At 39.9% G+C, this 27,689-nt stretch overlaps 1 protein-coding gene across 5 annotated transcripts in view; it reads right to left on the bottom strand.

Moving 5' to 3' along the window:
* The window catches only part of RAD51B (RAD51 paralog B), a 428,423-nt gene that overhangs the window by 217,512 nt on the left and 183,222 nt on the right, over positions 1-27,689 (bottom strand). The window contains exon 10 of one of the 5 annotated variants that reach the window (XM_056347810.1): positions 282-388. The exons of the other annotated variants lie outside the window; for them this stretch is intronic. Coding sequence (XP_056203785.1) covers positions 285-388 — 104 coding nt within the window. The 3' untranslated portion in view covers positions 282-284. The remainder of the gene's footprint in view (positions 1-281; positions 389-27,689) is intronic. 5 annotated transcript variants of the gene reach the window in all.

Here is a 27,689-nt window from a genome sequence, read left to right as displayed (position 1 = left end):
GAGGGGAGCCAAGACTGAAATGGGGTCAGCAGCAGGAAACAACAGCGGGGTGGGGAGAGCTGTCACAGCAGGGAACAGCAAACTGGCTGGAGCTGGCAAAGCATCATGAGAAGGAGACAGGACAGCATAAAGCAATGCGCACACTGCAGTCAGGGTCATGTGAGGAAGCCACAGGATAGACTTTATAGTGTCTTTTAAATATTTGAAAATTGGACTAGGCTAGAATAATAATATTGCAAAAATGAACCAAGTACTGATCCACAAGTCATTACATCTCTTACCTCTCATCTGCCCAAAGAAAACTCCAAATGTCTCTCAGGTGAGACCACATAATTCATAGATGGCTTTAAGCAGCTCTTAGAGTTTCCTTCTGGGGAAAAGATGCCAGCTGAAAAGCACAACAGGTAAAGACCCCTTGAAACTCCATACAGCAGAGAACAGTGACAAGTTTATGTACTGTACCTGTAACTCCATAAAGTACGCTAGCTCTTGATAAGTTTCTGATAATTTTTTATTACACTGTGTTGATCATGTTTTGTAAAATCCACTGTGGAGGTTTTTATCAGCTCTGAATCCTAGGGAAGTATCTTTTTGTGCTTTAACAGGGCTATGGAGATCAGTTGGAAACCCTAGTACATCACTGAATACCTCTGCATAAAGACAAACGTTCTCACAGGAGATTCTCAAGTTTCAAGACTACTTCCTTACTTGACCTTAAAAGCAAATAATAACCTATTATCTTAGATGGAATGCTTGTTTTTCTGGTAAAATAATTACAACTTTTCCACAGGTCTAGTTCATCTATCACATAATAAAGCAGTAAAGAGATTTTGAAAACAAAATACAAGTGATCTTTCCCCAATTCTGGCCTGCTAGTTCACAGAAGCCCCTCACACCTTCACTATACAGACTTCACCCATATACCCAAGGACTCAGCCTGGGCACCAGAGAAGGCCAACAAATCTGTACATGCACTCTGTACACGCCACAAAGCCCTCCAGCACTCAGAAACCTGGATTTTTTTTATCCAGTGCTCCTGTAAATGTTACAATTGGAGGCTACCTGAGGTCTGCTTACATTCTGATTTTATTAATCCTCTTACACGCTTTTAATAAGCCACAGAACAGTTATAATGGTGATGTAATTATCCAGCCCTGAGAGTTGTCCTTTTATACAAGGTCATGGCCATAAAATGCTGTTCTACCAATGACTCTGTATCACTCAAGGCCACGGAAGAGGTTAGTATCTGCCAAAACCAAGAGGAGACCCACTTAAATTCCTACTTAACAGAGGCAACATTAGAAACTTCACAAAGTCCAGGCAGGGTCTGAGGCAACAAACTTTTTATTGGTTTCCCAAATCTAAATCTCATCATTACTGGCATTTCTTTAGTGTTATTTCATGTAAGAGAGTATTAGTTAAGTATTTTCTATGTTTTGCAAACATATGGACAGGCTAACGTACTGATAACTGCTGGAGAAGTAGTTACATGCTCTGCCCACACAAGACTTGCTGGGTCTTTACATTGGAAGAAAGATAGTACAGCCATAGCAATTTAAAATCCCTGTTAGCTGAGCTCTGCAACCACAGCTATCAACAGATTTTAAAGAATTGGGGTCCTTCTTTTTCCCCCTTCTCTTTACTTCTGTTAGAGGTATGTGCTTCATGTTCACAAGCAGTTTAATTGTGAAATTACTAGATGCTTGCCATGGCAGCATCACTTAACGGACCTGCTGTATTTCTATAATCTGAAAAAAAGGGCACATTTGGTGTTCTGCAGCTCAGGCAAGCAAAAAGGTCAAGTGATACACTCCATGAGACAATACTTGCTGCAAGAAGTTATGAAACAGCATTTGAGCGGAAGGGAATTATTTACAGATATCACAGTGAAACTAGACAACAAATTACAAACCAATTACTGTGGCATCTTACTTGCAAGTCCAGTGAAGCTGAAAATATCAATGATTGGAGAACTCAGAAAAATGTGATTTGTCTTAGAGATACTGTCCATACTTCAGCTCAAACATATCCAGCTGTTACACATCATCTCTCATCCCACATCTACCAAAACCAAAGACGTACTAACATACTTATGTATACTAACTTCATCTATTCATCAATCAGTGTTCCGTATCTGTCTGAAAGTAACTAATGATAGACACTTATTTTTATAAGATGTCAGGAAGACACCCTTTCCCCAAAGACTGTTGTCCTGGTTTTGGTTGGAATAAACTTAATTTTCTTCCTAGGAGCTGGTACAGTGCTGTGTTTTGGATTTAGTATGAGAATAATGTTGATACCACAACGATGCTTTACTAAGCACTACTTAGCAACAAGTCAAGGACTTTTAGTTTCCCATGCACTGCCAGTGAGGAGGAAAAAAAATGTACTTTGATGTCTTTTCCAGGTGTGGTATGTCAAATAACATGTGCAACCTAAAGAAAGTGAGGCCAGGTCTCAGGCTTAAGCAGAAGTTTCATGCTGGGACCTTTACAACATACAGAGATCCTTGAGTGAAACATGAGGCTGCATGATGCTAATTTAGCCAAGAATAACAACAACCACCCAAACAAGTGAAAAGATGGATTTTGTTTCCCTTGCTGAAGTAATACAGCGTACAAATGGAACTGGATACAGTATTGAGGGAGAAAGACGCAAAGCCTTAGTGGCCCTGGACTACCAAAAACATTTCCTAAGATAAGCCTGCAGCGAGCTTAAAGGGGGCCTCACAGTGAGCCATTGGAACCAACTGTAGTAAAAAGGCAGTCCAGGTGAAACATGGGCTTTGAAAGAGGGCAGAGCGTAGGAAAAGTTTCATGACCACCATCAACATACATACTTACTCTGAGCCCACCAAAACAGGGAATAATCCGTTTCCTACCTTGGAGCATAAACTCACTGTTGTGCAGAAGGCAGCTAAAAATTTTGTTTCACACAGGAAGGAAAGTTCTCCAGACTCATTGGGTGGCTTAGGGTGTGGGATTTCAAAGGGTCAGACAGAAGACAGGAGTAAAAACGGTATCCCAGACTAGAAGGACCACTGCTCCAAACTCCTGCACCTTAAAATTTCATCATGCTGTTTATTCCCTTTCCTCTTCTGCTCATTATAGCAGGGTAACAGAGGAAAAATGTTTTCAAATTGCACCTCTGCTTGCAAACTCTGTGGCAGGACAGTTGGTTGCTTTGCCAGGGTGGATGTTCTCACAGAGCTCTCCTGACACACTCAGTCAGCAACCATGCCCAAACACAGCAACAGGCAGAGCCTGTACTAGGAAGAGGTAGTTGCCCCCCTCCCTCTCCTTGCTTTCTGAGTTTGGTCTTTCTGCCAACTGATGCTGACCAGATGGACCTTAGATTTTAATAGCTACATGAAAAGGAGAAGGGATGTCTGCTGATGTGCTTGCGGTGAACAGAAAACTCACCTAAGGCTGGAACATGCAAAGAGTTGCCCATTTGAAAAAAAAACAACCCTGGATGCTTTACATCAATGGAAGCTGCAGAGTGGTACGCGCGCACGCGCACACACACACCCACCAGGCTTCACAGTGCAAGTGAAGGGGCTTATTAGAGATGAAAGGCGGCCTCATATCGCCTCTTGTAAGGGACCATTGTCTCCTTTTCTGCTACAGTGGTCTGTGAAGCTGTGGGAAACAAATGACCTCAGAGCCACAGCGCTGTGTGTAACTGCAAAAGAAAAGGAAGGGGGAGGGGGGAATGCTTTTGTGGGAGGGCCAGCATCCTCGTTTTCCAGTCTTCCAATGACATCCCCACCATGCCATCCCTGTGCACTGAGGTGTTTCTCAAGCCTCCAGCTCCTGCTGCAGCCCAGTCAGCAACCAAACTGAATCTCAGCGGGAAGAGGAAGATGCCCTTCCCCACCAGCACCAGGGGTTTTCCCACCTGGCTACACAGATGGTTACTTGAGCTTAATAGTTGACAGTATGCTCCAGACCTCCTGCTTTTGATTTGTACTTTTTCATACCATTAATAAGGAACAAAAAGTCCTGCTTCACTTGGAAGAAGGGTAGACAGGAATCAAAAAACAGAGAAACCAACAAGTACTAAATGAAGCACTGAGAAAAAGGGAGAGAAAGAAGGATGGGTGTAGCATGCAAAAGAAAAAGTATCTATAGCTGATGCTTATCCCATGTCACAGAATCACAGAACGGTCGGAGTTGGAAGGGACCTCTGGAGACCATCTAGTCCAATCCCCTGCGCTAAGGCAGGTTCACCTAGAGCAGGTTGCACAGGATTGTGTCCAGGCGGGTTCTGAATGTCTCCAGAGCAGGAGACCACACAGCCTCTCTGGGCAGCCTGTCCCAGTGCTCTGTCACCCTCAAAGTAAAGAAGTTTTTCGTCATATTTAGGTGGAACTTCTCGTGTTGCCGTTTGTGCCCGTTGCCCCTTGTCCTGTTGCTGGGTGCCACCGAAAAGAGCCTGGCCCCGTCCTCTTGACACTTGCCCTCAAGATATTTGTAGCCATTGGTAAGATCCCTTCTCAGCCTTCTCCAGGCCACACAGGCCCAGCTCCCTCAGCCTTCCCTCATCAGGGAGATGCTTCACTCCCCTCATCGTCTTCATAGCCTGCTGCTGGACCGTCCCCAGCAGTTCCCTGTCTCTCTTGAACTGGGAGCCCAGCACTGGGCCCAGCACTCCAGATGTGGCCTCCCCAGGGCAGAGCAGCGGGGCAGGATCATCTCCCTCGACCTGCTGCTGGCCACGCTGCCCCTAATGCCCCCCAGGGTCCCACTGGCCTTCTTGGCCACAGGGCACACTGCTGGCTCGTGGGCAACTTGCTGCCCACCCGAACTCCCAGGTCCTTCTCCGCAGAGCTGCCTCCCAGCAGGTCAGCCCCAGCCTGTACTGGTGTGGGGGGTTGTTCCTCCCCAGGTGCAGGACCCTGCACTGGCCTTCGCTGAACTTGGTGAGGTCCCTCTCTGCCCAGCTCTCCAGCCTGCCCAGCTCTGGCTGGCTGGCAGCGCAGCCTGCTGGGGTATCGGCCGCTCCTCCCGGGTTGGTGCCATCAGCAAACTGGCTGAGGGTAGACTCCGTGCCTTCACATGCCCAGTCACTGATGAGTGAGTTGAACAGGACTGGACCCAGCACTGATCCCAAATTGTTCATGCAGTAAACAACCTTTAAATTAACAATCCTCTTTACAGGTTGAAAAAGAAGAGAGTACTATCACTATCTTTATTTCTGTATTTAAATACTTAGGAGATGCTCAGGCACTTTGGTAGTACATGGAGATAACTGTACATGCAGAATAAGGGTTTTTTTTCCTTTGACAACTCTAAAATACATGATATTTTTAAATTAAAAAGTATATAGCTGTGTTAGTAACAGCAACATTAATCATAACATGAAAATTTTCAGAAGTATGTATAACTCATCCTTGATAAATTCTCTTTGGTTATTTTGTTTAATACGTCTCAAGCTGGAGCCAGGCTTTTAAGCCCAGGACTACACCGTCTGACTTGCAAACGCACTCAGGAACTACCCAGAGCTAAACAAAAACTGTTCTCAATTATTTTAAGTTCATAAAAACAGCTCAGTATAAGGTTCTGAATCAATTTTTAGTTAATAGAAATACCCCTACAGCTGGAACCCAGACTACAGCTCTAACCACCTCTCTTTCCAATGTCAACAAAATTTTCCACTTCTGTCACAAGATTTTGACAGTTCTTATAACATCAATGAATCAAGGCTTGTGGTGTCCCTAGAAAAGCTGCATTATCCCCACTGCACATAAAAGGGGAATCAGCAAAAAGACAGCTTTAGGGTAGTTATAACCCACAGGTTACACTGCAAAGTGAGAAACAGAGATGGAGAGAGAAGCACTGACCTTAGAGCTGGTCAAGGGCTAAACACATTCAAGTCAACAAAACATTGATTAAAGGTAGTAAAAAGCTTCCCAGGACACACAGTCAAGTAGTAAGGAAGGTGAAAAGCTGGAAAAGCCCTCCAACAGCCCTAACTCTCACAATCCATCAGGGGAGAGCAGAATCTGTAATGCAGCACAGATCTGTAATGACATTTGTTACTCCCCAGAACAGGATTATGTAGTCTAGCATAATTGTGTAAAAAAACCCCAACTTTCCAACTTTGCTTAAGTCATTCAGGAAGTTAATGGTAAAGCCATGTACAGAAGCCAGGTCTCCAGATGCCTAGTCCCATAATTTCAGAATACTTCTCAAAAGACTTGTGTGCATATGTAAGCAATATCTATACATAATAAATGCGTAAGTGTCACTAAATATATGGACTATCTGAAAGCTTGGGAGCTCAACCTCAGTGAAGAAGTCTGACTTAGTATCTGAGAAGCAGGAAGTTAAGCTTTTATAATAAAACTTGGCTTTACACACTGCTTTTCAAGTTGCCTGTTCTTGGCAAACAATAATTACATAACTGGTTTTCACTGTCCATTCAGAATGAAATAAATAACAAACCACATGAACAAAAAGTATTGACCTAGTAAATGGGATTGTTTGTAACCTTTTGGTTTTAGTAGTCTCAGGTAGGGAATTACCTAATGTTTTCTATTTATCTTGCTGATGGTCCTTTCAATAAGCACCTACACATGACAAAATTAATTAAAATGATTGCAAAACATATAGAACAATATTTGCTAAGGACAGTAGCTACACAGTGATATGGGAAAGGCAGTCCATAACCTTCAGACTATCTAGTTGCAAAGAACAATAAAATAGATCAAATATAAACATTGAAACCCACGAGACTACACCCCTAAGCACAGTTATACATTGCTCGTGTACTCTGTGGATAAAATGCGTGATGAAAAAAAATCAACAAAACCAGTCTAAGGAGAATCACTTCAGTGCAGTGAGGCCACATAGGGTCCCCAACAACACCCCTTCTCTCTTTCCATGGACAAATGCAAACAAGGTCACTGCAAAACAAAAAACAGGCAGCACTGACTGATCCTGAAAGGTTCTTCTTTTTGGTTGTATTTTCAAGTCCCTGTAAATATTATTACTTGAGGCAAGCTAAATTGCTTTTGTTCTGCTCTAAGACTGGAAAATCAGGTTGCATCAAAAATAATCAGGACAGAGTGAAGGTGAGTGAAATACATACACATTTTATTCTGCATTTATTAACATCACTCTCAATTATTTTCCCAAAGAAAATATTCCCAGATAGTGAGCAAGCTGTTTAAAACTGTCCTGCAGCAAAGGTACCAATCTGGCTTTCATTTTTGTGTGGTTTCAGAAAGCAGCTGTTTGTGTTTACAGTCACCAGCAAACAACTCCGCTTTTTAATCAAACAAGAACTGCTTGGGTGCCTTTGCCCACAGCTATGGGAATCAAATCACTCTGGAAAACAGACCTTTTACAACAATACTAAGAGGCCCTCAGCGGATGCAGGGGATTAGAGAGGCATGCTTTTTGAGAAACCAGGTTCATAGTCTGTAGTGCTCTCCATCCTGGGTCAATATACTGGGCTCAGTAGCAAACTTCAAACTCTCAAAAGAGCCCAGAACAGTTTTCTTTCTTCTTCTCTTTCCAAATCCTGTTCTTTCTGCCTTATGTACCCACATCCTCTTTCTTTTGTCCCCCACTGCATATGCAGAAACACAACAAAATCTTAGCTTAGAACTACTATAAAAAAAGGCAACCCAAGAAAGGATGACATTTTTTTCCTAGCAATAGACTGCCTTACTTATAAATAGAGCAATTTTTCCAGTACAAACACTTGTGTGATAGCACTTGCTTAGAGGTCAAAAAGATTGTGTGAGTTCCTCTCTATATTTCACTTTAGCTTTGTCGAGACCTTTCCCCTACTGCTGGCCTGCTTGGATTTGTTGCTGACATTTACAAAGTGTGTAAGGTATAATAATACATGCAGCTGCTCATTTCCTAGAAGTGAATTAAACACTCAAATATCAATGGTGTGCCTCATAAGGAGTCAAACTGAAATGTATACTGGCTAAGATTACTGTGTTCTTGCAGTGGTGTGTGGAATCAACTAGCAAAGGAGGAGCGGGTGAGCTTAAATGCTGCAGCTCTGGACTTGAAAAGGCAAACAAAGGTGTATTTCAATGCGAAGCAACTGCCTAGCCCCTCCTCCTCCTGATCATAGCCTAGTAATGATAGTATACTTACCTGTTGTATTTTGAAACATGGATCTCTGAGCCATTCCCTTGCCTTCTTTCCTTTTTGGAAAGAAACATTTACAATACATTCTGCAATCTTTGCCATTCCTGTTCACAAAGTTTCCATAAGAAATGGCTATATGAAGTATGAAAACAGGATTCTATCAGGACGTTTTTTCTCTTCTAGGAAACACACACAGAGCTTAAACAGCTAATACACTAGAAATACCCACTAGAAGTAACCCAGCAGTAGGCATCAGAGAGGCTTTAACTTGAAAGGAGCACAGTCTCTTTTCTTGCAGCCAGGTTAACGTGAGACAGTTTAGTTAATGGTGCCTTCTTCATTCCACCAGGAATTCCAGGGGAAATTTGAAGACTTACGTCTTCAGAAAAATTCTAAATAGTCTCACAGACTCTTCACTGAAGTAACAAAAAGCTGATGAAGGCCACATAGGGAATGTAAACACTCACTTGAGCTTGTCTACAGACTGATGGAGGATGTGAGTCCAGCTAATAATAAAAAATAAAAACTGCTATCACCAGCAGCAGCTGGGTGCCAGACTCAAAGATTCACTACGATTGTCCCTCTGAAAGGAACACAGATTCTCTATGTTCTGTCATTGTGAGTGGTGCTACAGACATTAAGAACCACTAAAAATTCGTTTTACCACAACGTTACTTCAAGTAGATCACTGCTAAAAGACTCAGCAAGTGGCAAACTGGAGACACTGTGTTTTGGTTTTATATGGTATCTGCTTCCTATAGGTTTCCCTAGCCAAGGCAGCACATAATCCTTTTCAATATAGCAACACTGTTCAGGCAATTCCCAAGCCAGCAGCTAAAGGAAAAAATAATAACCCTTAGCAGAGAATACACAAACAACTATCTACAATCTAAAAGAAAATCCACTTAGATGCAAACTAAACAGGAAACTGAAGTGTCCTGAGTTTAAATAAGGGGAAGCTGCAGATGAGTTCTGGCTCTCTAGAGAATATACACATTCCAGCCTTATGGCCACCGGCAGCAAAGATCTTTTTTATTCTGTCTCCTCAAAACTTGAAGTCTGTAATGTCTATCTGGGAGCATGAGGGACGATTAATTCCCTCTTCATTAACTTCTTGAGCCTTTTACCTTGAACACAAGTTTAAAATTACACACAGCATCCTTATACAAAAAGCAGTCCTGGGTTTCATAATCTAGGTTATCCTCCCCTGGCAAATGCAGTTTATTACACAGAGGAATGCCAAAAGTTAAGTGTGTAAGTTTATACAGACATACCACACTGTTTGTATTGGATTGATTAGAAAACCAGCAAACAAAAACAATGACTTTAATGAAAAGAATCTAAGAACAGAACATTGTTTATATATTTGTTATTTTGGTCCCTAAAAAGACACACTTTCGGGAGTTGAATATGTAATTATTTTCAAAACTTACAAATAACCAGTAATGAGTATGGCAATTGGACTAAATATTCCTTTCCAGCTGTACTTTACGTACACTTTCTATTTCATTTTAAATCCCTGCCTTCCATGAGTTTTTCAAATGTCTTTTATAGAAAAACATCACAGTTGATACTGATTTCTGTATTTCATGTAATCCAACTCAAAAAGGTTTAATATATTGTTTTCAAATAATTAAGAGAACCCCATTTCTGTTGAAATTAATGTTGCAGTTGTTGATGTAGGAGGAGGAATGCATGAGTTTCTCCTGACCCAGCCCCAGTAGATTCAACACTGAACTTTACCGTCAAAATTGCCTTTACCTTCAAAATAGGAAGAAATTAAAACTTAATAATGCATGATTATAAAAGTAAAATAAATTAACCAAAAGAAAATTAATAAAACAACACAGAAGCAAATACTTTCTCATCTAATTGTTAGTGATCCTTTCAAAATTACTAAAATGCAAATTCTTCAAGAATTTTTCTCAAAGTGTTGTTAAACTAACACCTACAAACAAGAGAGACAAATGTAGCATCACTGAGATCATCAGCATGTCAGCTCTCCTCTGAATGTTATTGAAAGGATATGCTCAAAATTCAAAGGATTAAAGCACAGCATGAATATGAGGTTCAGGTCTTGAGAGAATTTACAGCTATTTTAACAAAAAGCATCCACCTCGTGACATGAAGGCCTAGATAATATCTGCACTGTTCAGTGATTCTTCCCATTGAGCAGCTGAAGAAACTGAGACTGACAATCACATTTCCCAACTAGTTTTTTCCTTCTAACAGAGACATACATGACTTCATTCACTTTTTTATCTCATCAAATGGTTGTGGCTGACAGCTAGAGAAGTGTCTTGAATTTATCCTTCCTCATCTTCTCCATACACCTGCTCACTGTGAAACCCTGCAGCTGCTGCAGTGGAGCCATGCTGCCTTTCTGAGCAGCTCCCCATTTCTCTTGTGGACATTCAGGTGAAGATCAGGACACAGCTGTCTGAGGTGGAAGAGCACCCCACAGCAAACAACACAGCCGACACGTATTACAAATAGCATGTAGTGCAAAATCAACGGCCATCCCCGGCAGACAAAAATCTATTCTCCATTATCAGTGGTAATCACTGTCTTAACACTGACCGGAAATCAGTAGATTAATTTTTCCCCGTCACTCTGACAAAAAAAAAAAACAACTTATGCACATGAAACTACTAGTCCCTTCTTCCTCCCTACTGTATTTTACATACAGGATATTTCTGGAATCACAAAAACAAAGACCAAATTTTGCATGCTTTGCTGACAGATAATCTCTGTGAATGAGTCAAGCAACTTCTGACCTCTGTTTGGATAAGCTAAAATCAGACTATCTTAAAAACAATGCAAACTTCTAAAACTTCCATAATTAGTAACCACTGTGAACACTATTTCATTTCTTCTAGCCCTGGTTATTCATAATGAGCTAAAACTTCCAAGGCCTTTTAAGACAGTCAGAAATCCAGTGATGCAAAACCACTGCTTTAAGAAAATTAGGGTATGAGTGTGACAGAGAAATTTTAAAGAATAGAAATTTTATACTGTCCATGAATTAAAACATTGTCTATTCTTTTTTCACCTTCATGCATCTGCACCATTGGAGTCATCTGGGACATACCAAAGTAGTGATTTGGTTTTCCATCTCCTAATCAAAGAAAGCAAAAAGAAACACTGAAGAATTTCACCAGAAAACAAGTTTTTATGATGTTTGCAGCTTAATGTTTTAGATACAAGACTAAGACAAGCTTCCACTTAAAAAAAGCATTCATCTGCAACAAATCTATAAATCTTCTGAATGTATCCTGTAATTATATATGGCAGATAATGGGTACCTAAACTTACCAGTCTTGGTAAAAATAATGGTACAACTGGCTAAGATTACGCACTCACAGACAGGAATGAGTGTCTTTCAAATAGGCTACCACCAGCCCCTGTCTCTTGGATCCCAGCATGTGAATGGTCAATCATGCTTACCACTGTGATAGCTGTTGGTGAGTGTGAATGAAGGAGCAGGTAAAGATGAATAGGTTGATTCCTGGCTCACAGCCATAAAATTCATTAAGCTATTGCCTGAAACAAAGGAATGGTAATTTGTATCTAAAATAAGCCAATGTTACACTGTTGCATGACCATTCTCTTGCCAAAGCATAGAAGAAAAACTTGAGCTTAGTGATATCCTTCCAACTCTCAGTGCTATCTGTGGCTACTCCTCAAACACAGCTTACAACTTCTTCCCTGCTTAGGGCTGTTCTTGAACTTATAATTATGCAAAATAAGGTAATACTAGGTCTAGAATCACAAAAAACACAATCCATGCTTTCTCAAAGGCTATTCAGCAAGAGCTCCTAACCTAGAAACCTAAAATTACACCGGCTATCGTCAGACTTAACCTTTAAAAGCTCAGCCTTCCTGAAGTATAGTCAGATGCACATCTGTGATTATCAGCACAACCCTGACATTGGCTACAGTATAAATGTAAATACTGATCCCAGTGCTGGCTACAACATGAAACTGCCCATAGTTCCTTATTCTGGTAATATCAGCATGCAATTTGTTGGACAGATTCTATAATCCACAGATGAAGGTAGTTGTAGGTTTTCAGTTTATCCAGCATTAACAGCCCCTAATAGCCTAGTTTGGCACAGACATAACAAATGGAAATGGCTTTAAATTATCCTTCCCCTGAGACACAATTTCATAAGAGAACAAACTCTATATGCACAAAGAGAGATTTCCAATGTAAACATGCGGTGGAAGCTAAAAGCTGCAGTCAGACTTAGGGCAAAGCAAGGGATACAATTTCAAAAGCACTGATTTCTTCAGAGTTCACAATATATATATTCTTTTCTGCTGACTTTTATGCCCTTTGTGCTCAGAAGACCATGTATATTAAAGAAGCCACTTTTTAACTTTTTGAGACCTTAATGAGCTTTGTCTCATTTTCCTCTCACACAACAACTCTGGCTGGGATACAGAATCTACAGTTGTTATGATGGATTAATTGTAAGTAGCACCAGAAACATTACCAGCATCTGACTGTCAGCATTTTAAATTATCCTTTACATTTTCAGAAGATGGACTCTAGAATTTTGACCAACTTCTTAGCTAATCTGATATTTTTAAACTGTGAGGAAAAAAAAAGAAAAAGAAAATGTGTAATAACTCCTGTATGGAGGATTCTTTGGGATTTTTGTTTCTCAGGATTAGTATCAGGCCTGATTTTGTATTTGATAAGATGCCAAGCAGAGTCAGAGAGAAATCCAACGCCAGTGCCAGAAAAACCTGTAATTATGAACTCTAGTATTTTTACCCTCTGTCTTCTTTGTACGCTGACAAATATATGTATGAAGACATTATATCGCAACCATTATCATCTGGAGGTGTGACCTCATGACCTCTCATAAAAAGACAATACCAGATCTAAGTTCAACAGAAAACTTCCAGCCATTTTGCACAACATGATATTGACTTATTTCAAAACTGAAGTTTAGATACCTCAAGGTTAGGCACTTTTGTTAGTTTGTCTTTTCAGCAGAGACACTGTTTTTAAACATTGCTGACATTCAATGCTGAATCAGTGCCCTAAAAGAATAGATGAATTATCTATCTGAAGAGGATACAGTGGTTGTTGTGATTGGACACATTCGGTCTGTTATACCAGTAAGGAACAAAATGTTAATCGCCTGAGGTTTCAGACCATCGTGCTTAAATAGAAACAATCTGTATTTAAATACTTTCTGTAATGCACAATTCAAGGATACTACAAAATTAAACAAAAAAGCATGCAGAAAAAATAAGATGAAAATGGCACATTTGGGAAGAAAAGAGGGATGCTTATACAAGCTAACATTTGTATGTGAATATTACTCACTGTAAAGTGGTAGAAAGGCTATCATTACCAACATTTATAATCCAACAAAGCAAAACAATAGCCGGCATGTACAAAGGATTAATTCTGTTACACTGATAGATGTTTGTATGGGATGTAGCTTTATATCTCATACCCTACAAGTTGTGTGCTGATGTTATACTGGCTTTCTCACTAGTCCTGATACTATAGGGGCTAGTAAAACCTCATCAGATTAGAAAGTTCCTTTAGGACAGTCACTTTGATTGGTCTATCCTCTAATACTATTCCTCTTTTAAAGGTTCCCCCCCAGGCCTCAAACAATTAGGGAAATCATCTACTGCCCTCACATTCTTTAAGTCACTCCTTCAGCAACATTTACCACATATAATTTACCACCAACCCCAACCTGTTACTGTGTTGTGTTTTAGAGGAATCCTGATTTTGATATTTAATCCATAAAAATAAATTTTAAAGTCATCATGCTTTTTGAGATACCATGATACAGGACTAATTGGCCTAGGAAGTTTTTCAACTACCTCATTCAAAAGCTTTATGTTTAATGCTAGGACAATATCACTATATTGCAAATATCACAAGAGGCAAGATGTAAACTGGTTGACGGTTTCAGCTAAAGAACAATCGATAATGCCTGAAATTTCCATGTTGCCAACGCTTACATATACAAGATTTTGTACCCATGTTCTCTCAGAACTATGACTAGTGCCTCTATCTTCAAATTCTACCCTGGGCAAATGCACCTAAAGCTACTGGTACCCAGCTTTTGGCTTTAAAGACCTGTTTATTTGTTTTGTTTGGTTGGTTGGTTTTTAATCAATTCTTCAACGAACACTTGACCAAAGACTACTCTGCAATTTCCCGAAGTGAAGTATTTCACTATTAGATGAAAAAAGATCTGATAATCATAACAACTCCAAAGAAAAACACAAAGCAAATGACTTCATTTGAGTTGCCCCAATAGATTGCTTGTAAAAGACTTCTGAGTATGTGGTTATCAATAAATCCATCTACATGTATACAAATATGCACAGGCACACAGTTATGTATCTCTTCGATTATATACTGAATTGTCTTTGTGTTTATTTAGGAGAGGTAGGTGGAATGTTAAAGTTACAGCTGTTTCAGACATTCACCTCCCAGAGAATATGTATTCTGAAAGGAAACTGCACATTAGAATTTGATACTCCTGTCTTTCAAAGAAATGTAACTTAAGCAAGTATGGAAATGGGATTTAAAATGTTTTAAATCAGCCACAGCAGCTAAGCCAAAGGGCTTTGCAAATATAAGATGAGAGTTTGCTTTAATTTACTAAATAACTTCCTTGATTTTCTTTTTTTTTCTTCCCATTCTTCAACAGTTCAGGACAAACACAGAAAATCGTACTTGGAGAAACTACCTATACTAAGCATGTTCTCTGATAGTACATACATATGTTGTTCTGCGTGGTGCATGGCTTTGTCCTCTGCAGCTTCAGTTGCTTGACTTCCTGACAAGATCTTTCAGCACAAGGATGACATGTTTCTATATGGAATTGTTTACAGCATGATAAGGTATAAACAATTTTGAAATAATAATAGAGCTGGACAGCACTTGCATTGAATGCAGTCTGTAACACAATTAAGCTAGCAACTGAATATTTGAAGCTGTCCCCCAGAAATAGAGGAGACCATTGCATGCACTGGGAAATAAATCTACTTTCTGCAACTTCAGAAGTAAAAGATTACGAAGATGAGTAAGGAGAGCAGCAACCAAAGAGAACAGAACGATCCATTATCCTTCAAGTTGGAACTCAGTCAAAAGGAAGTTGAAACCACCACTTCACCACGAGATACTCAGGAGAGACAGTTATTTCTGGAGGAACTGAAGTTACACAAGAGAGTTTTGACAGCTAACAGGAAACCAAATCCAAAAATGATATGCCAATTCACAGTAAGACACAAGCGACAGCCACTGTCTGCTGACTCTCCCACCTTCTTGCCAGACGTAGCAAGAATGTGCCATTTGCAAGACAAATAACGTCTTCCTTCTGAAGGCAGAAAAATCATAAAGAAAGGTCACTTTGAATCTGAATTCCATTTCCAAACATAGCAGGGCTTGGGCATGTTGGGGAAGAAGCATTGAGAAAAAAGTATCCAATTCCTCGAGTGGAAAGTGGAAGATCTCTCCATCTCTTCTCATTTGTGATCCTTCACTTCCTCCTGCTAAGTAAGCTTGATCTGCCTTTTATTATGACATAATTATTGGGAAAAAACCCTATAATACAAAAATGCTTGATGATATAAGAAAATTGCCTCCCCAAAATAGGCATCTTCATTCACAGACTGTTTTAAAGGTTAATAACATTGTAGCTGATATTTGATTCAGAAAGCAGAAAGCTGTTCTTACACAAGCCAGAATGTATAAACACTTGTGCAGAGGCCATAAGGACTGTGCTGTGCTTTCTCAGAGTGAACTGGGTGAACAACTTCAAAAATTTCCTCTCTCTTTTAGCACCCTCCCTTAGGCTTCATCTCATTAATCCAAAACACATGAAGTTTGGTCACCCAAAGGAAAGACAAATCCAGAGGGTCCCTCCAGTGGTTTATGCTTGCCATCTTGTGATTTAATGACTTCAGTGCTTCATTTGAAAAGGTTTCATTTCTGTAAATAGTCTTCATATGAGCCACGGATCGCCAAGAGAGATCCTGAGTATTTCTTCAGCTGGCAAGCAGGATTCAAGGCTCATTTCTGTTGTCTTCAATGGCAGTTCCATGGTAAAAACATTCCTTGGCCTAATGCAACATGACATAATATGGCATAATACACAGATTTCTATTCTGCACCCCCAAGTTCTGTCAAATGTCTTCATCCAGAAATCAGCTTAACATTCTACTTTCAAATAATAAGAGCCAAATCCTAAATGGAGATCTCAAGGAATATGCCTATTTGTGAATTGTATCACAACATGTTCCTCTACAGGTGTAAACCAGAGTTTACCTGTTCTGAAAGATGTTTGTGCATTTGGGCAGTATTCTTTGACTAGGAGGTCTTAATCTAGTCCTAAAGCTCTTAACCTTAATAAGCTGGGAACCTACTGCCTTTTGAGTACATATTGCCCCAGCTGCTGTTAGTTCTTTACCAGTTTAAGCTGTAGTTTCTCTGTAGCCCATTGAAAGAGCTTGGCCTACACACAGGCATTTCCATTAACCCCTGTTCCTGTCTCATCAACACATCTTCATTCTGTTCTCTGTCCATTAGAAGCTGGACACTGCTTTATTGTGCTAAGGACTAATTCCTTCTTTTTACCTGAAAATCACCTTCCAGGCTGCCAGGCCAGTCCTGCTCGTTCTAGGCTGCCAGTCAACCATTCTAGGGCATCAAGGACTCACACATTGGTAAATGTTTCAAGAGCTATAGTTACAGCAGCGGTTTTCATAATCACTGCTCTTATTGTCGAAGTATCTACAGCAGCCACCATTTCTTCAAAGGATCAAAATCTGAAGCCTTCTATATGGAAACCCAGGCCACCCATTCTTTGTCCTCCTCCTCCTCTTCCTCCTCCTGTAACTGATCCAGCTCTTGAGATTGATAAGAGATGCTGGACCATGCTCATTATTCACATAATATTTACCGACACATTATAACATGCAGCAGCACCCTGCTTGCGATGCTGACATATGTGTCCTGCAGGATCTCTTCAGCCAATCAGTAGCAAAATCTTCCTGATTTCAGTCCTCTAAGTCCCTCTGTTCATGGAACATGCTGTCCTATTGTCATATTCTTCAAAATCCCTGAACTTACGAAGGGCATGCATCAGTCTGGAATGCCACCTCTGTGTGCCATTCAGAGACCTCCACATGCTTACAGTCTCAAGCTTCCAAGCTTGAAAATAAACCAGAAACACATGAGGCTTAAGAGGCTTTGCTCATGTATCTTAGCACTTCCCAAAGATCAAGTAATTTAAAACTACTATAATATTGGAGCTTCTTCTCTTCCCTACCTTCCCGCCTCACCAGGATATAGCAAGGCAGTAACAGAGTCAATTTACAGTGTCAGCATTTAAAGATTTTGGAGACAGTGCCATCCTACTTTCACTGTTTCAAAGTTTTATTCCATTTCAACTATGCCTCTGCTTAAAAGATAACTGAACTCAGCCCTCAGAAAAGGTGAATTTTTATAACGCATTGATAGTCACATAATAAGGACTATAACAAAGGAATAAAATACCACTTCATATAAGTGGCTAACCTCATCAGGACCTTGTTCTGTACTGCATCAGTGCTTTCCACACCAATGATCTAAGTCTACCAAACGATATAGAACCAGAGAGCCGGTTAACACCAGCTTATCCTTAATGCTTAACACATTTACTGATTGCTATGGAAGTCACTCGTGGCCTCAGTACAATTCAGAAATCCCACTTGTTTGGCGGCAGGTAATATTTTGGACATATTTTTGATGCCTATAAATCACAAGTGAACAACTGGCATAATGACACAGACAGCAATCAACAGCTTGAATATTCCCCATAAAAACAAGGCAGCAGTCACACCTTACGCCACATCTTTCAAATTTGACCTCCAGTCTTCATCCAAGCCTTCTGCATCCAGCACACTGGCAAACATGCAAAGCTTCCTGAGCCATCCAGCATCTCAGTGAGTGATTGCTTTTTTTTGGGTAAATATTACTGGCCACAGCTCAAAGGAGCTCTTCTACGCTTTTGATCTCCACTACAAACAGAAAGGACTGAGCAGCATGTGGCCAGAAAAAGCAGCATCCAGCAAGAGGCTATGAAAACTTCTGCCCATAGAGCCAGTAAAAAAGAAAGGTGAGCTTTTCCACAACACAGTTTTCCACAAAACTATTTCTACAAAAATTCTACTTCACGTATTTGGAAACTGTAATTTGCATCCATCCATCCTTGTTCTCAAACCCCCTAAGTTCCATGAGGGCATGTTTCAAAAGAAAGCATAGAAATACAAGGCCGGTTCATATACCTCACCAAGCTTACATGTCACTGCATGCAGAAATTAACAGTATACACACATGCTATGAGTGAGCATGAATAAGTTAATCCTTAGGCATAATGCCTAGAAAAACAAAAGAAGAGTTTTCCGAGAAAACTCACAGAAAACCTCATATAAATATTGTTAGTGAAGCTCTGAGTTTTAAGCATGTACTTTCTTTCATGCCTTAGGATGACTTCATATCTTAATTTCTTCCACAGATGCACTTCTTTGCCAGGTTCTGACAAGGCTGTTCTGAAACCCGATGATTACAGTGCAAAAAAAAAGTTGTGCCTTTATCTATAAAACATAACAAATGGACTGTGTATAGCTGGCCTTTCATTTTCCGGTCCTGTTTTCCCTTACAGTAAAATCATGGCAGTACACATAGCCAGAAGAGTTTCCTGTGAGCATCTGCCCTGGTCTGCACCTCAAGAAGCTGGATTAAAGACTGTGTCTATACAGATGTTTCATGTGATCTTAAATATATCAATAACTAGTGTACCAGCCTCACAGACGAACTGCCCCAAAGCTGTCACCCATACTGCTAGTAAGCTGAAACTTCTAAGGCTGAAGTTTACCACTACTTCTTCCAGTCACTGCACACACTCACACGTTTGCCCATACAACTGAGAAGACTGAACGGCCAAATAGCTATTCCAAGCACAAGTACCTCTGCAACCTCACATTCTCACTGAAGTCCTGAATCCTTACAAGAGCCTTTTGACAACATGGACGGGGTTTTGTGTTCTTCTTCTGAACTGTCCTCCAGTATTTCCCTATTCTCCCCAAACTCTGAGAATCAGAACTGGACACAAATTCCTGCAGAAGTTTACCAGCTCTTGGTACAGTAATAAACAGCATTCCTCCTTTCTATTTGACAATCCCGCTAAAGCATATCAGGACCCCATCAAGAGGCTCTTTGCCAGAGCTGATTAGCAAGACAGCTTCTGCTGAGGAAATTTCAGCTACTTTCCCACCCCAGCATAATCTCTGGATTATGGTTTAAGTCTGTTTCTTTTGCTGTATGCACAAACTTGTGTTCTTTCCTCTCATTTACCTTGCCTTTATTTGGCTGTAGTAGAACTACACAGAAGTATGGCTCATCTTTAAAAAGGAGCTAAAAACCAGACAAGGAGATAAATGGAATAACCTATTAAGCCATGAAGATGTCCCATAAGTTGTGTGCAAGTATGCTGTTGAGTCAAAAAGGGGAAAGCATTCAGTCCCACTGTCCATGTTGGTAATTGCCTGGGAAACCATCACATCAATGGAATGGATCTGGCACCTTTCCATAGCATTAAATTTGCAAGTGAAAATTAATCTTCAAAAAAGTGACTAGTTGCTGCTGGTATTTAAAGGAAAGTGCCCCTTCATCCTAGGGTCCCAGCACTAACAGTTTAATTACTGTGGACATTTTTGAGAATCTACACACCTATTTTATTGTTTTTAGTCACAAGCATTTATAGTCATCTTCAGTACAGATTGGAACTTTCATTTTAGGGTTACAGATTGTATCTTGGAAATTAAAACAGTCAGGAGAAGGGTAATGCAAGGACCTACCCTGTCCACCTATGTGGTCCATCAGATATTTAGCTGTAAAGGGCAAACTTTAAAAACTACGTTACATTATCTTTTGTTTCCTTTTGCAACATCGGTTGCACAAGCATGAAAGTGTAAACAGCATGATTCTCCCTTATCAGTGACCTGTCTCCTCCAAGATTTATTCAGAGGCCAGAAGCAGGTTCCCCAGCATCACCACTGGCTAACTTCACAGACGCTGGATTACACTATCAGTAAGGCTGCTGGGACAACAGTCTGGATGGAGAGCAAAAGCCTTTGTTTACATACACATTCCTCCTTCACTAACAAGGAAATAACTCAAACTAATGTAAGTAACATAACAGTTTAGTATAAACACATCTACGCACATGTACTTACATAGATCATACACAGGCCCTTAAGTCTAGAACCACAGGGAACCTGCAGCTGGGAACTGTTGGTAAAAAGTAGTCAGAAAATCAGGACTGTCAGTTTTTTGGCTGCAACTTCTTCAAGCATTTTCTGCCCACATGCCTTAAAGCTCAAAACTCAGGTCTATCAACTGTGGTTACTTGGAGTCCCTGACTCAGTCTTTGGCCATGCACTAAGATAGTTTTCACTGCTGTGTCACTAGTTTGGCCCAAGTCAAGAAACTAACTGGATCAGAAGAAATTATGTTTCACCCTCAGGTCACTGGTTTGGATCCAGCACAGGTTAGTAGTAGCTGAACGTCATCACCATCAGGCACATGTTTACAGTCTGATGCAAAATGAATTTGCCAACTTACCAGTTTCACTACATACTCCACTATCTACACCATGATGCCCTTCACGACAGCTTTAGAAATGCAGCAAAGGACTAAATGGGAGCCCAGGCTTCCACGCCAATTGATTGGATGTGGCATCTCCAGATCAAAGCTGAACAACAATAAGCCAGCAGAACAGCTTGTGCCACTACCGCTTGTGGTCGACGGTCCAAGGACAAGAGGAAAGAGACTACGGTTTGCAGAGCTCTCACCTTGGTGCCTTACAGTAACACTAAAATCTATTAAAAAGTACAGCCTGTTTTTAGCAAATATTTTCCTAACTACAGATGCAAGTAGAAGGCACAGTTGTTTGTGTCAGTACCCTGAAAGCACCAAAATTCTTTTCATCTAGCCTATATTAGGTGTTAGGAAAACTTTAATGTTGACTATAAGGTGGGATTTAAAACGCTCTCTTTAAACACACCTTGGTTACATCTGGTTACTTACAGTAAGTTCATCACTGACGTTACACCCAGTTACTTTTTCAAGGAATGTCAACATTTGAGGGCTGTGACTTACTGGTAGTTTAATGTTATCCTGGGATTAATATGAGAGGAGAGAAGTGGGCTGTGAGTTACGAGAGGATGTGTACTGCAAGAGATTTGGCAGGCCAGGGCTCTCATTAGGCCAAAACTTGGGATGTCCTAGGTCTGTATGTATGCTATTAATCACTAGCTGAAGCATACCAACAAAAGTAGTTTTTCCATTAAAAAATGCATTGCTCATTTCAAGAAGAACAGAATTATCCTATCTGCAGAGTTCAGATTTTGGGAAAAAACAGAGTTTCTTCTCTGTTCAAAACAACTTATAATCAGCCAGAAGGTTCCAGAAGAGAAAATATTTTTCTCCTCTTGCCTGAAGGCAGGACTATTCCATCTCAAAATTTATTACGTATTTACTAACCTGAGTTGGCAGAAAAGGTAATCTTCAAACCATCAGCACACTTAAAAACAACAAAGTAAGTAGATTTATAATTAAGGAATTGGCTATTAGGAGAATAATATCCCTGTCTTTTGAAAGAGTCCCTAGTAAATAGATTAAGTACACATCAGAGATTCATCAAAACATGCAACCTTGTGTATAGATTAATAAATAAGTATAACAAACATAGCATAACAAAGAAGAGTATATACAGAAAATGACAGCAAAAAAGAAAAAGTACAGAACAGACAAAAAAGTAGCATCATAGGCTCATAGGGTATTTAAAGCTGGAAGGGAACTCAGGAAGTCTCTAGTCCTACCTCCTGCCCAAAGCTGGGATAGCTACAGTGTCAGACCAGGTTACTCAGGTCTTTATCCAGTCAGGTTTTTAAAACTGCCAACGACAGAGACAGCACAACTGCTCTGGGCAACCTGTAGAGTTCAGAGTGTAGATAAAAAGAAAGAAACAGGCAGACAGAAAAAAATGCAGAAGGAACCACAAAATGTTTCCTGAACCTGGAAATTATATTAATGACTGTCATAGAAAGAAAAAGAAAGGATAAGGGAAGAAATCAAAGGTCTTTTGAAAAGAAGAAAAAAAGTACAGGAAAACATTTTTCAGGAACCTAACATGAAGGACCTGATTCTTAAAGGCTTGATATGTAAAATTAAAAAAAAACAAAACCAAAAACCAACCTAAAATCGAAACAAAACAGAAAACATTTATGGCATTTAAAGAATCTCAACAAAGAATCCAGAACCTGAGGTAACCAAAATCACCATCTACTTTCAAACAGGAAGGCTGTAGCCAAGCCTGTTGAGCAGGGTTTGACACATTTCTGCTAAAATTTTAAGTATAAATAATGAATGACACTATTTTGTATGGCGACCTCTGTAGTTATATCAGATAAGAAGCTGACTGAGAGCCCTCTAACTGAACACATCTACCATATGGCTGCTTTAATGCTTTCCTTTGCAAGGATTTAGGGAACGGCAGGAATGCATGGCAGGGGCATTTTTAGTGGCTGCTGGATTAAGGGATTTGGATAAACATTTTAAATTTTGTTTCCTGGCCTATTTGTTCTGTTACAACCATTCTGATCACAGAACCTGCAAGCATGGGACATCTTTAATGTCGTCTGTGACAGGGCAGGAAGGCTATTGTATTAATATCCCACCCTATTGCCACTACATGGTCAAGCGAGATAAAGATAGAAATGGACAAACAAAATTATCATTATTTGTTTTATTAGCTAATAGTAACAGGACACTCAGGGCTATAAAAGCTTAGGCAGTGAAGGCACAAGTTCCTGGCCTGAAGAGTTTATACTGACCACCACCACCAGTCAGGGCACAGCATGATTCTAAAAGACTAAGGGGTAAAAAAAAGATTTTTCCTTTCAGGCCCTCCATCCTTTTCTAATTGACATGGGTTGGCATCACTAGGTCTTGATTTAATATTGGCCTGTGTGTCAACAAAGTGCAATTGCCTCAATAATTCAATCAATACAGAATTGTGGCCCTGGAGAGAGAGAGACAAGTGGAAAAGCAGCAGAAGCAACCAAGGAGACAAGTAAGAAAGAGGCCTTCTTCTGAAGTTAACTATGAGGAAGTATGCCATGTAATATTTTAATCATCACTGTGCTCACTCCACAACAGGCAGCATACAGACATAACATTAAATTTATGCCTGTCATTTTCTTAAGACAACAACAAAGTTAGCAAGATGATGTTAGCATTCAAAGTAATCAGGTGATGACAGGGAGCCACATCTAAGTGTCTGAACAAAGAAAACCCCACAGAGCTTCAAGTGCCCGTGACGCAGTCTTTTCCAATCGAGTGTAAATAGGATATGTCACCTCACCCAATACCCTGAACCACAATGTTCTGAAGGTACCAAAGGAGGAAACCACACTGCAAAGAGGAAGCGACAAATTCAGTTTTTAAAAAGCTTGTCGGTTTAAACCAACTTTATCATAACCAGAAACAGCTATTAAACTCTGAAGCAATAACACACCATCAGCAATTAAACTGTTGAAACTGGGCAGAGAGCTCTCAAACATTTTAAATGGCACCATTGAGTGCAGGGATAGCTCACCACTATGTGCAAGGTGACTACTGGCAGGCAATTGTTTATTGGAGTGATTAGAATACGGTACGCCACTACTACAGGTACCTGTGCAAAATCCAAAGGAAACGCCACATAACTTCATATAGAGCTAGGAAGTAGGGCTGACTGGTAAACAATTTTATTTTTGTTTTATTCTTCACTGGTTTAGCAAAAGCAAGACCTTGCAAAACAACATTTTAGGGTGGGAGGATGCAAGAATGGTGAGAGAGGAAAAAAAGAAACACACAGACAATAACCCAGATGTTATTTTGGTAAGCACGTCTCTAGTTCTAATCAAGAACCTCAGCCTCATCTCCTCTTGTCTTCAAGATTTTTATATTATCAGCACACATCTCCACAGAACATATCAATTTCTGATAAAACATCTATTTCTTCATCAAAAACACAGTTGTCACGACAGTTTTCAGCACAATCAAAATAAGAAATACTTTATCATCTTGAAACCCTCTGAAAATCTACTGGTTTACAGACACAGCAAGTTGTATTCATGTATTTACTTGTTTGTTTGAAATGCATATGATTCAAAACTGCACTACACCAAACTGCAGGTGAATTTCTACCACCTTAAATACTGATGCAAAAGAACCACCACCAAATCCTGGGCTGAAGCTATAATAAACTCAAAATTACCCTAAATTGGATGGCCTGAGCAGACTTTTTACATGCCATTTGACTTGCTCACAATTACTATTCAGCCTGCTAGACACAAATACCTTGTTACAACAAGTGAGGAAAGCAAGGTATCCCTATCTAAGGGAAACCCATAGATCATTAAAATAAGTTTTCAAAGTCTTTTACACAGTCAGAATGGCATAAAGGTGATACAGCCTCCTCCCACCCATAAGAGCTTCCCATTCAGAGAAAACACATTTCATTTTAACAGAAGACAAGTTCATCTCAGGATATATCTACACCACACATAGCAAATACTAGGAAGATTAGCATGTGCTGACCGCTCTGCCTCTGTGACTCATGTGCTGCTGGAACCCTCTGGATCCCAACAGTTCATTTCACGCTAGCTCACATGACCATCACAGTAGTGACTCAGAAGCAGATGAACCCTCAGGAAAAGGAGAACTGGGCAGCTGTTGACTACAAGCCAAGACAATGAACTCTAGTACTTGACATGTTGATCCCATGCTGTTCAGAATTACCTCATGCTAACCTGGAAGAGAATAACATGACCAGTCTTTGCTAGTTTGCATTATTCTGATTGAACAGTCAAGAGAACAACTAGAGGCTCCAAGGATCACAATGGTTTTGGTATTTAACCTGAATCCACCATGAATTTTTCCTCTTGAGATTCCGATTTGGTTACTGACAGGCACTACATTAGCTTGAAGGCACCAAAGCTTATGTTAAACTTCATTGCTACTGAACAGAAACCGGAAAAGGTTTACAGACTTCTAAAGCTTAAAAAAAAATTGCAGGCCAATCTTCTTAGTCACTTGCCTTTCAGTGGGTAGCAAGTTAAGAACATTAACTTTCAGACATGACAGCCGCTGTTTCAACTTTTAAAACAAAACATCAACATTATCAGTTTAAAGGTAAAAACTGAGGAAACAGCAAGGAAAAAGGGAGTTGGATGAGGCATATGAAAGATCATTCAGCAACAGATGCTGAGGATGAGAGGACCCTGGACTTGGTACTCAGGGCATATGCTCACTGCAGCTGAGATGTGAGTATAGGCCAAAGGCAGGCAGAATGTCATATTTCATAGTATAAACAACAGTAAATGAAAGACATGGCAGCTGAGGCTTCAGCACAAATGAGCTTGTCAAATCCTACCAGGATTTGAGCTGATATCCTATTGAAACACATACTGTCATTTCTTGTGATCAAGCATCACCAGAGCTCAGTAACTGCAAGTTACCACAGCCAGGCAACAGGTATTACAGCTTATTACTAACCTCTCCTACTGATCTTTGGAAGTGGTCTGTATTGCCTGACTTGCTTAAAAACATGCAGGAGAAAACAGTTCATATGTTTGTTTAAGAAGCAAGTCTACATTACTGAATAATTTGGCACAATAGTGTCAGCTGGCCAAAAGAGTTGGTGTTGATCTCCTTACGGCTACCCTGTCGTTATCATCGTTGTTCTGTTACAGACTCATCTGCACTGGCTCCCTGGTGAGAGCATCCCTGCTCTGGCTATGGCTTTAGGACCAGCCATTGGCTTAGATCCTTCTGCCTCCATGATGGTTTTGAGCACAACTGACTAGCATGGAGGGGAACTCAGTTTAATTTCCTGCAAAAGTTCTGTGGTTGGAGCACACCTAAACAAGTCCACATAATGTAAAAACATGCAGCACACAAAGATCATAGAGGATTTGCTTTAAAATCTCAATGAAAACACCACTGCTGATGCAGGCTAAGAGATATTTGAGGCACAGAATGAATCCTACTGGATGAATCTGGTAGAATATGGGAATTTATTTACCTCTACTCTCAATGTATTTGAAAAAGCAGCAGTCAACTCCTATACAGTATATATTCCCAGAATCTCCTAGAGCCAAAAGCTTCAGCCACTTAAAATACAATTCCGGATTCAGATCAGTTATCAGTAATTTTAATTAAGAACCATCCTGCAACATTTACAGTTCTTCCTTAGATTCAGATGTCAAAATCCAGCCCACTGGTTCATTAGGCAAAACCAACAGTGAAATTCAATACGAAGTTGAAAATCTACCATATAAAAAAAGAAATTAAAATTAAAAGATAAGCAAGGGAAGCAGAAAACTGGATGAAATCAGATATTTTAAGAACTCAAGAATTTATTTACTTTGTGTGTAAGACATCAAGATTTTCCCCCCTTCCTTCAAAGCTACAGAGGCATAGCTGTTGAAGCCTGAAATTGTAGTTCCATACCCTTTTGCTTTTAAATTAAACAAATGATCTCAGTTTTTGGAGTGTTTTTTGACTCCGGGGAAACTATGCCATTAAGAGAGTGCCAGAAACATATTTAATTGATGTGTGTCCCAAGAACAGCTCAAAAGAGCGCAGACATACCACGTATAGATTTCAAGGAAATTACTGAAAAGCCACAGAGCTTCAACAGAATGTGATATATGAAACATGGCGTATAAAAGACTCAGTATCAAAAGGGTAAATTCAGTTTGGAGATATTAATCTGATTACCTAAGAGGTACTATGAATCAGATACGCTCCTTTGTGCGCCATATCCAACCTGGACAGATGGAGGAGACTTTATGCCCCATTTTCTGACATATAATTAGTGTTCAAGGGATGATCAAGTTACAGATACAAAGTTTCAAACAATTTTTTCGTTTGGGAGTGGTGTGTACAGTAACCAGCCTATAACGTAAGATTTTCTGACTTTATTTCCTTATGTGGCTTACACACTCCAAAACTTGTCTTTGTTGTTCTCATTTTCAGTTGAATGCTTTCTACACACCTGCCTGACAGAGCACCAGTCCAGCAACATCTCTAAACAAAGCACTCCACATAGAGCTTTGAAACAAGACTGGCACAGACTGAATTCAGGCTAATTTTAGGCAATACAGTTTTTTATCCAAATGATAAGCAATTGTCATATTTTTCTGCACCATCTCCTCCTCTCTCCTTCCTGCTGTCACTGGCAATTTCTAGGATCTATCAACAAAAAAATAAGTAAAAATAAACTAACTGTTGCAGGCTCCTCTCCTTGTTGGATTCATACAGTGATGTCATAGTCAAACTTCCATGATTGTAAATTCTGAAGTCAATGGCCCTGGACTAAGTCATTTATCTATTAAAATGTTACTCGTTTACATTATGGTAATGAATGTTTTAAAAAAATTGAAATCTAACTTTGTTTCTGCTTATAAACTCCATTTAAGATTGTGGCA

The sequence above is a fragment of the Falco biarmicus genome, chromosome 7 (genome assembly GCF_023638135.1).
Source record: "Falco biarmicus isolate bFalBia1 chromosome 7, bFalBia1.pri, whole genome shotgun sequence".
Classification (NCBI taxonomy): Eukaryota; Metazoa; Chordata; class Aves; order Falconiformes; family Falconidae; genus Falco; species Falco biarmicus.
This window is presented reverse-complemented; position numbering and strand designations above follow the sequence as displayed.